At 35.1% G+C, this 10,520-nt stretch overlaps 2 protein-coding genes across 5 annotated transcripts in view; both read right to left on the bottom strand.

Annotated features, from left to right (window-relative positions):
- Nucleotides 1-6,304, bottom strand: part of LOC100185483 — a 6,921-nt gene extending 617 nt beyond the window's left edge. The window contains exons 1-7 of one of the 4 annotated variants that reach the window (XM_026840501.1): nucleotides 4,848-6,304; nucleotides 4,596-4,651; nucleotides 4,274-4,457; nucleotides 3,750-3,885; nucleotides 2,844-3,060; nucleotides 2,332-2,519; nucleotides 1,718-2,126 (exon numbers count right to left, since the gene is read on the bottom strand). In XM_026840501.1, the coding sequence (XP_026696302.1) occupies nucleotides 1,947-2,126; nucleotides 2,332-2,519; nucleotides 2,844-3,060; nucleotides 3,750-3,885; nucleotides 4,274-4,457; nucleotides 4,596-4,651; nucleotides 4,848-4,978 (1,092 nt within the window). In that variant the 5' untranslated portion in view covers nucleotides 4,979-6,304 and the 3' untranslated portion in view covers nucleotides 1,718-1,946. Of the gene's footprint in view, nucleotides 1-1,717; nucleotides 2,127-2,331; nucleotides 2,520-2,840; nucleotides 3,061-3,749; nucleotides 3,886-4,273; nucleotides 4,458-4,595; nucleotides 4,652-4,847 lie in introns of those variants that run through there. The other 3 variants (XM_026840500.1, XM_026840502.1, XM_026840503.1) reach the window with 3 other exon arrangements.
- A 184-nt stretch (nucleotides 6,305-6,488) lies between these two features.
- Nucleotides 6,489-10,520, bottom strand: part of LOC100175296 (protein disulfide-isomerase A6-like) — a 7,064-nt gene continuing 3,032 nt past the window's right edge. The window contains exons 6-14 of the mRNA XM_026840714.1: nucleotides 10,393-10,518; nucleotides 10,033-10,115; nucleotides 9,391-9,548; nucleotides 8,863-8,977; nucleotides 8,419-8,556; nucleotides 7,930-8,020; nucleotides 7,537-7,682; nucleotides 7,020-7,211; nucleotides 6,489-6,798 (exon numbers count right to left, since the gene is read on the bottom strand). Of these exons, the coding sequence (XP_026696515.1) occupies nucleotides 6,745-6,798; nucleotides 7,020-7,211; nucleotides 7,537-7,682; nucleotides 7,930-8,020; nucleotides 8,419-8,556; nucleotides 8,863-8,977; nucleotides 9,391-9,548; nucleotides 10,033-10,115; nucleotides 10,393-10,518 (1,103 nt within the window). The 3' untranslated portion in view covers nucleotides 6,489-6,744. The remainder of the gene's footprint in view (nucleotides 6,799-7,019; nucleotides 7,212-7,536; nucleotides 7,683-7,929; nucleotides 8,021-8,418; nucleotides 8,557-8,862; nucleotides 8,978-9,390; nucleotides 9,549-10,032; nucleotides 10,116-10,392; nucleotides 10,519-10,520) is intronic.

The following is a 10,520-nucleotide window of genomic DNA, read 5'->3' as shown; positions in this document are numbered from 1 at the left end:
CGCTGCATATTTGTATACTTGATTTTAACGATATTGATATACTATGGTAATGTGGTATATTGCTTCTTTGTATCATGTGACTTGCAAGCCTTTGTCTTTTTTCTGCGTATGTATGACCTCATAATAAGAGAAAGAAAGATAAAAAAAACGAAGAGAAATCATTAACTTGGACGCATCTTGGGTCGGAGGGAATGCCTGCAGAGTCTGTATATTTGGTTTTGATAAATTGTGTCTGATTTTTGAACGCGAAATGACGCTATCCACTCTTATACATTAAAGGCGCGAATGACATTTTGTCGTTGTCTTAACCCAAGTTAAAATTAAAAAATGAAGAGCGCAATAATTTGACAGCAGACTAAGCAAACGTGAAAAATTAGTTTCTCTTTAAATTTTGAAATAAGCATTGTAGCGGCCCGTCGTAGTATTAAGTCACACAAATTCTTTTGTCCCCAATATTGACCTCAATGTTTGACGTCGCGTGCTAACTTTCCCACAACGTGGTCCGAGATTTCTCCCGTTCAGAATAAAGAAACATTATATCGCTCTAAATTAGTGTCCGAGATTTCTCCCGTTCAGAATAAAGAAACATTATATCGCTCTAAATTAGTGTCCGAGATTTCTCCCGTTCAGAATAAAGAAACATTATATCGCTCTGAATTAGTGTCCGAGATTTCTCCCGTTCAGAATAAAGAAACATTATATCGCTCTAAATTAGTGTCCGAGATTTCTCCCGTTCAGAATAAAGAAAGGGGGGGGTTTTCAAGCGAAAAGGGGGGGGTTTTGAAAAAATTTTTTCGCGCCTTACGGCGCGATTGAAACCCCCCCCTTTTTTTTTTCCTGGCTGCGCCACTGTTCATGCACATATACAAAAGTTGTTTTTACCGGAAATTTTCCAAGTACTGAAATACTTGGTATTATTTTGTCACTTCGATGAACAAGAGGAGCTATACGACATTGCTTGTTAATTGATACCACGTACTCTATGTAACAGAAAACACGCAACGATTCGAATATGCAAATTCTTTACACACGAATATAACAAAACAATAAACTATAAATAGGATGATAACATACACGTTCAATTATTATTTTAAACCTAATTTATAAAACTATAATCACAATAAAAGTTATTTAAATTCCAGCAAAACAATTTATAGCAAACTAAGTTTAACAATCGGAATGTTTCTGCACTTACTCAAGTCAGGCATAATGACGTGTCTAAAGCTAATCACTCTGCCTTGCATTGACCGACGCTTTGATGACGGCCAACTTTAAATGATGATGAAATAGCAAGACGAAACTTTCTTTGTTTGATTTAGAAAAAGTTTCTGCGTCAATTGAAAAGTAGACAATTTAAAGTCAACTTCCATAACACATAAACCCATAATTTGTCTGCTATAAATTGCCGGATAGGCGTTTTGAAAATATATGTCTTATAAACTTATTCACGAAAAACCGAGAAGCTATAAATGTATTCAAATTACACAAATATTAATAAAGTCAATCCCAAGTTACGTCATTCATAATAGGCTAACTCTTTATTTTTCGGAGGTTAAGGTGTTTTAAGGAATGTCGTATGTCTGAAATAAAATTTAAATAATAAGGTATATACAACTTTGTTGTTGTGAAATTGCGCCCGGATCTATAGGCATTATCTAATAAACTGAACACGTATCTTTATTAGTTCAAACACAGAAACCAAACACTTGATTGCATGTTCGTTTGAATATTTATTTGGAAATGTGTCGCACAATAAAGCAATTAAGAACACCAAATTGAATTGATTTCGCTTATTAAAGGGAACCAAAGTGGTTTTTTGTTATTAGAAAACGATTTTTGTTTTCTACAGACGCAAGTAGTCTCACCACGAATATGAGGCTTGCGTGTGAAACAGTATTACAACGTTTTATGTGCTATATATTAGCAACGGGATCTAATGAAAATGTTTAGTGAGTTATTTCCTCAAGGACGTAGGTTCGTCCCGATTCATCAGCAGAGTGATCAGCAGTGTTCTGCATGTTTATATTGCCACGCCTCCTACACATAACACAACACACAAGATTTTGAATTACGTCTGGAAAGAATGCTGTCTTCCAATCGCCCAAACAACAGAACATACTGACGACCTGCGAATATATACACTACCAGCAGGCTGGAGTTTCGAACCATAATCACAAAAGGGAACTAATTGTCCGTTACAAAACAGTTTATGGTAAAATGAACCACGTATTCCAGCGTGGTCAGTTTAGTAGGTTCCTAATTCATTTGGCGCCACTTAACAGTTGTATTATATTCTATTTTAATTAACATTGGCACGAATTAAAACCGCACCTGAACAATGAAGCTGGCATCCTCAACCACATAAGTGAGAACTGCCGGTAGGTTGCCAGGAATCACAAACCACAGTAAGATTTCAGGAATAACAGCAGATACCAACATAAATAAGGAACACACCGTAGAACGAAGCAGCTGGTTTTGCAGAAGGCAGGAAACCGCAATGCCCGATGCGCCTGTCAATTCTTTATTGCAATAATAATTATAAAACAAAATCCCTAAAGCCAGCGGAGAATCAGTATAATATAGATTCGGTGCAGGCCTACGAATCCGTATATTGCCCATAATTTAAATTAAATTAACACCTGTAGCTGTCATGATAAACTGACAATCAAGACAACACTAGAAATGACAATCTTGTCGTTATTTTAGTTAAAGTCGCCTCTGGGCTCGAATTTGAGCATTTCGTTGACAATTTGATTCAATAAACTATGATTAAACTTAATTAGGCACCATGGGATTGTAATTCCCATCCTACCAAAGCCACAACACCATAATGTTCTCACCACCTGTTCGATTACTGCGAAACCATAGATTGAAATAAAGTCCAAACCCAAGAACACTGATCACAGATCCCATAACAGTGTTGTACATAAGCAACAAGTTTCGCTCCATGTATGACACATAAGTTCCGTTTTCATTAAACGCAAGCATCCGGCAACCGTATGCACTTGGTGAGGATTGAGCTCCATACTTCCAACCCATCATATACAGCATAAGTCGTGTCTAAATAAAAATAAAATGTGAAAATGGTTTTCTCAAAATGATTTTTATATTAAATAAACGAATGTATCGTGGTGTAAATCGGTACATGGGGCACGTTGGGACGCTCCTAAACCTCCTTTTACCGGCACCTATTTAATAACGGACTATAAAAAATGTTACATTATTATTCGACAGTATTCTTACGGTTCAACAAATCGTAGTTTAATGGAATAGGCTAAACTATTTCGTACAGTTGGATTTGGTCTGATAAAATTAGTTTAAGTTTTGTGAAAAACCCAAGATATAAACATGAAGAAAATGGGCAGGGGTCAATATAGCTTTAATTGGAGATAAAAAAACAAAAAATATCGGTTTAACGATTTATATAAAAATCGCCAAGTAACTCTTCGTGTGGACGTGTGTGTCTTCGAAAATACCCTTAACGGCAATACCTTTGACCCAGTAGTCACTAACAGAGTTTCGTGTGTTATGTAACGACTGTATAGGTGCTTCCTTCTCATTCATTTATAACTACAGGTCTCAGTACGCAATCTCGTAAGACGTAAACTATCAATCAGTCAATATTATAAGGTGTACAATCTATATGAAGAAAATGAGATTTGAAAGTTTGCCATCAGTTCAATATTTATGAATCCGTTGACAACGAAGGTGGCCATTTTTGTATCAATGATTTATGAATATTGTCATACCATAGCTGTGATCGTCATAATAAACGCTATGCACCAACTGATCATTCGGATTGGTTTTGTATAAAAGCGATGAAATTCCTTCAAGAAATAAAAATATCGCTGGCACCTCCACACAAATGCATACACGAACACGAGTCTGTGAGAATAAAACAATTAGTTATTCTGAGTGGGCGAACACTGTTTATGGAAAGTGAAAGCTTTTCGGATAGTTATAAAAGTTTAATTTATCAATTTCACGACGTAGTTTCATGCTATCCAAGAAAAGTACCCGGAAATACTATCAACACAAAAAAAGAAGTGTGGCGTAAGATGGGATACTCTTAGCAGCTGAATCACATATTTCCAGACCTTGCTTTACCAAATTAACAATTAACTTGTTTTCAGAGTCGCGTGGCTACGGTTATATATTTCGATATATATACTGTTTGTTCACCACAAATGGGCAAAATTAAAAGAAAACATGTCAAATCTTACTCCAATATCACTGTATATTCAGATGTTTCAAATCATATTTTTCCACTTACCCCAATCCCGATAATAAAGTAGCGGTTTCAAGTATAAGGTCGCACGCCAACTCGCCAGCTTTAGTTCCCAAGATCATAAGAACGACGTAGAGAAAAGCTCTCAACACAATTACAGATATAAGAAAGGAACATATGGTGTAGAGTATGACGTGTGCCCGAGAACTGTTTGTCTTGCCGGAGTTAACTAAAACAAAACATGCCAAGTTTAGAATAGCAAAAACTGTTAACGTAGAAAGTATTTTAATATTGTGACACACATTTAAAGGAATACAAAGAAGAAATGCCCAGGTTTTGATTTTAAAAATTTAAGCAAACAATTTACGTGGGCGTGTTTCGATGACATTCGTTGCAGCTGTAGTTGCTTTCTTCGATGAGTTTCTGGAAATATAAAATTTCCACTAAACAGTGATGCATACAAGCATGCTGGAAAATCATCTTAATATTGTCAGTGGTATAAGCTTGTAATTACAAACCGTGTGTGCTTAAGTGCAACATATCATAATATTGTATGAGCGTGGTCACGAATTGTTATCGAAATACGTGCACATTTTTATCACGAGATATGCTGACTTACCCTTTCCGAATAAGATGTATCCAATGGTTCGCTCTACTCAGTGAACAAATAAAAAGATATGACGCAATAAGAATAAGAGCTATGGTTGAGCCAATTGCGCTTCCCATTAAAGTTGCGTCAACTTTATCCATACTTACCTTGTATGGTGTACAAAAAATATGTTTTCTACAAATGGATAAAAAAAGATTTCTCAGACAGTCCTAACAAAATCGATAAAAATTGAAGCTGGTTTGCTAAACTAAGTATAATTACGCGTGACCCTCAGTTATACTGTTGCGCAACAAGTACGAGTAAGTTAGTTGGGACAATCACTTAAAATCCATTGTTAGCCCGTGCAGAAAAGTATTTACCTTAACTAGGAAATAAACAAAATTGTCTGTGCCTAATATAAACTTGTTGTTTAGAGTTATTTATATATATATATATGTGTGTGTGTGTGTAGTAGTAGTGTGGGGCAAGATGGGTTATCTTTTCATTCTATTTTCTCGTTCCATTTGGTAGTAAACAAAGAACATTTAACGAATTATAAAACCGTATCTTCTCGACTTTCATAGACCCTTGTTAATTATTTAAAACACGTCCAGGGTATTTAGAAATCATGTGTTACAGGTGTCCTAACTTGCCCCACCTTACGATATATACCTACTATACAAAACACATATATATCTTATACGATATAGTTGACCTTGACAGTTTCCAATAGCACTTGCGAATAATCAAGATAAAAATACAACTCAAAACTATTTAAACCTCGCTACATACGCGACCGTGATATATTGTATGCCTGTAGCCCACAACTGTTCTCTTGCATGCAGTTTGTTACACTGATCCAGATCTCTCTCTCTTTCTCCGCCTTCTCTACATTTAATTTAATGAACCGCAAATGCATTCTTCAGATCGCGAGCTATATTCTTGCACAGCTACCTTTTTAGAAAGTGAGAAAGTTTTCGACATCGGAGATGTAAAGAATGAGAATTTGTTTGTCAAGGAAGATAAATAACTTGTGACGAATATTCGAACTACATTAAATATACATTGTATACCGAGAATTATATTTGTAATAAAGTGTTTGATGCAGCGTTAATCTTGCCCCAAGGTATAGATTATAAAAGTTTTGACGTTCGTAACCTAGATTACGAACTACTATCATGAAAAAGGTTCGCCTTGATATTAAACGCATAAAATGTACCAGGCCCCGTTGACGCGATTTTATTTCATTAAAAAAAACTCGTTTGGTGTTCTTCATTTTCGTCCAATGATGCTTACAATAAACTTCAGAATCAGAGGACTGATTTTTTTCAAAAAATATTTTAACGCCCTAACTTAACCGAATCACACATTATCTATTTTTCAAAACGGGCATATTTTTGCAAGCTAGTTTTCGGTAACAGTTTCAGTATTTTCCGTTAACATTTTTAAATCGACGTCAATATAGACAGTTCAGCGTAACCAGCTTACACCCCCGTTTAGCGTAAACCAGCATACACCCCCATTTCAGCCCGTTTTCTTGTGGCGACTAAGCTGGGAATGAGAAAGTAACTTGTAAGCTGGCACGAGGTATATTAAACGGAACAACCGTGTGAGTCATTTTTTGTGGGAACTTCATGACTAGTCATAGTGTGTAGATGTTGACAACAAACATTGAAAAAAGGCTGCTATTGTATTTGTTGTATCAGGTGACAAACATTTTACATCCAAATCAAGAATTATTAATCTAGAATATGTTTTATTGAAACTTTTAAACAAAGGCACATTTTACTGCCGTGTTTGGTTGCTTAATTTCTTTTTCATATTGCACATCACCCCACCTAGCGGCAAGGTGGAAAAATAAAATTTTGCTGCTTCACATTGAATATTTGTAAACCATGGAACTGTTATTAACGCTGCTATTGTTACATCATAATTCATCATCCCATTTAAAATCACTGAGGTCTTCATCCACGAATTCCATCTAAATAAAAAGGAACTAATTGTAAAACTCTTAACCCTATATAGGAACAGTTAAGTGCAAACATCTGGTACTAAATAAAAAGTTATCTAGCATACAGGACACAGGGCATGAGAACATAAATAATACAATAACATGAAAACAAATCTTTAAAAACCCTGGTCATTATCTTTATAACTATAATTAAACACGTCTTAAATTACAAGAAATATAATATTGAATACCGGTGGTGCATCTTTTCCATCCCAGGGTTCACGGGTTTTCACTTCAGGTAGTTTTCCTTCAGATAGTGTGTGAGTACTGAGCCGACTGCGTCCGTAAGTCAATTGGTTGAGGAATGGGCCAAGACCATCATCACTAAATGCACCCATGTATAATGCATAAACATCCTTTTTCTTGTTTAAAGCCACAAGAGCCTGTGGTGGCAAAAAAACAAGTTTTAAATTTTTTTAAATCATTTTTGTTAATAATTGTTTTACAAATTGCTAATTGGATTCACTCAATTTAGTTTTTATTTATTGCTACAGGTGATTATTCTTAGTAAAGCTACGGATTTATTTTCTAAATCAACCATTTGCCATCCGATTCAGGTTGCCTTCAATATGGTAAACAATTAAGAATTGGTCGCATTAAACATTGGATTTCCAAACAGTACAATAAGCTGCCACTGCATGTTTTTGTGAGAAATTAAAAGGCCTCCCTTTTTAAATGCATATCCACTTATATCATTGCTTTACATACCGGGTAACCTGATCCACCAACTTTCAATGATTTTTCCAATTCTGGATTTGCATTAGCAGGAAGCCAAGCCCATCCCCATCTTTGTTTCTTGAATCGATCACCAAGTGATTTCAACAAATCTATATATCTGTTCCTACCATCTTTACCTGGTGGTGGGGAATATTTTGAATCAATGAACTTGCTCATTCCTCACAAGGTCGCCAAAACAGGTACTGTTTTATACACCTCAAGCCAGGTTAGAAATACCAACCACCAAACATGTAACTTTGTCAGTAATTGTTTTTCTACATGAATGACAATTCTAAACAATCCAGTAGTGACTACTGGGAGCAATTGCCGCTATGTCTTGCCAAAAAACACAAATAAAACACAGATAAAAATAATGAGACTAACCATCATCGGCAATATCAGGTAAGAAAGCAAGAATACAAAGATGGGTTCCACAATTCTCATCAAACACTTCTTGACTTACAAGTTCATAAATCTAAAATAGATATTCGTATAAACATGACGATCATGTTTATAATCATAACGATCATGTATATATACTTGTGTGTGGTGGTGGTGAATAATCTTTATAGCACCAATGTTCTTTATGAAGTGGCTTCATACACATCTTGCACGCAAGTTACTTTAGTTTTTTTTTCAGTTACCAATGATGGTATCATAGGTATGTAAGCAGACAAAAACTATTATTGGGTAAGAAAGGATACCATTAGCAGTTACCACGTAATACACCTTATTTCCTAATCATGTTTTTCACAATTAACAACACATGTCCCATTTTAACCTACAATACTGTGAATAAATACATTGGTTTCAACAGTGTTGTCAATATTGTGTAAACCCCCCACAAACAAGTTGTTCACTCATCCAACTCACAGTTGGTGGGTCGATATTTTCCACATAATATTCCATGGCTTTGTTGACGATACCACTCGAATCGCGTGACCCATCGTAATCTATTGGGCTGCTCTTCTCATTTTGTTTAAAAATTTTAATGGTTGGATAACCACGGATCTGTAACAAATTAAATATTAATTACCCAAAGCGGGAAACTCATACGAACAACAGTTTCTAAAAGATAAAATACAAACTTTCATGTGAAATTTATTCAACACAGATATAACCAAAATTGCGAAATACCTATTATGTAGGTTATAATGAATTAAATATTTTCCCTCAAATTAAAATTATTTTGTAATAACCCTTGTTTACCATTTGAAATATCAAACACAGCAAAATTAAAATTAGAACCAGACTAGTTACGGAGGCTGAAATAATCCTGCCTTTTAGTATGAAAGAATGTTTAAATTAACTGCTTACCCCGTATTGCTGAGCAGTAGCTTGATGAACTGTTGCATCTAATGCACCGAGTTTGATCGTTCCTTCAGTCTTATCTTTCACTTCAGTTGCTGCTCTCGCCCACTGTGGTGCAAGACTGTAATATGAGAAGTAAAAGTAATATTAATGCAATGTTAGAATAATGTGTTGTGGCATAACTAAATACCAAGAAATAACTTCCCAACCCCCTTCCTTTCAATCCTAATAAAAAAACTTATTTAGGGGGTTACCTATTTATACAAATTTCTATATAGACCCATGTACATCTATCACAATGTAAAAAGGGGGTGTTATTTAAAAAAATAATTTTTATTAAAAAAGCCCCAATTAATTCCTTTTGTTTGGATGACTGCGCCACTGCTGTTCTCTTTAATGCTATAGTGCCAATGGGGAGAAGCATTTGTCTGCCGTTATCACAGACATTACTTTTTCTTGCTTTATTTTCCAAACAACTTGTGGAACTTTTCCATAAATTAAGCTGAGAAATCTCTACTTAGTATTATTACTTACTTTTTACAATGTCCACACCACGGTGCATAGAATTCAACGAACCAAGTTTCTTTCCCTTCAAGTACAAGTTCTCTAAAGTTTGAATCGGTAAGCGTGACGACATCATCACTTGATGATTTTTCCTCTTTTCGACTTTGTCCACCACCACCACCTCCACGCTGCAATCAGCAATAAACAAATGATTTATTATTTCAAGAGAGAACAGAACTAAATACTGTGAGAGACATTTGGGACAGAGTTGCTATTACTTTAATACCAAATGATGTAAATAATGGTTGTTTAACGGAAGGTTATTTAATTTCATTTGTGAGCCATGAAACATTTATTATTTAAGCATAAGTTCTGAGAGAATAAATAAATATTGGCTTAAAATTGTGATTTAACCTTGAAAAGCTTCAGTGTGCTGTGTGTTTCTACAGAAATATTGTGAAACCCTGGTTTAGTACAAGCCAGCAGTAATGTTAAGATATTCACAGTAAAGTCCCGTAAAGTAACACTAACACACAACAAGTATTAATTCTACGAAGGTGAGTGAGATCCTACAGCAGGGCACACCATTACTTTGAAGATTTATGTCAAAGTTAGCCCATATTACTTAAACTTGGTTAACAAAGTTTCCCATTATGAAGGATCTAATTTTACTTTTTTTCCACTTTTTCGATCTTCTACCATCTCGCGAACTGCTTTCATTGCTGCATCAGTGATGGCATCTGCAGATCTTGCACCTGAATATAAAATGAGATGCGAGTTCGGGACAATAAGTATCATCTCAATTTATTACTAATTTAGGCTTTAGACCAAAACAATTGTTTCAAAAAACAAAACATTTTTTTAAAAAACAAAACAAAGGTTTTAAACATAATAATGTTTTTTAACAATTTTACAAATATGTAATATACAGAGAACTAACATGTAACAACTACCTTTGGCTACATTAAAATGAACTATACACACTTGGCTATCAGCTTTTATTACCGAATTGCAAAAAGTATTGGGACTTACCATTGTAAGGTTTTGGATTACTTTTGTCAAAACCAAAGATTTTGATTGTAGGAAAACCTTGGACACCGTATTTAGAGCCTAATGAGGGGTGGGCATCTGCATTCACTGCACCAATGCTCGCAGGCCCT

This window comes from Ciona intestinalis, chromosome 2 (assembly GCF_000224145.3).
Source record: "Ciona intestinalis chromosome 2, KH, whole genome shotgun sequence".
In the NCBI taxonomy this organism is placed as follows: Eukaryota; Metazoa; Chordata; class Ascidiacea; order Phlebobranchia; family Cionidae; genus Ciona; species Ciona intestinalis.
This window is presented reverse-complemented; position numbering and strand designations above follow the sequence as displayed.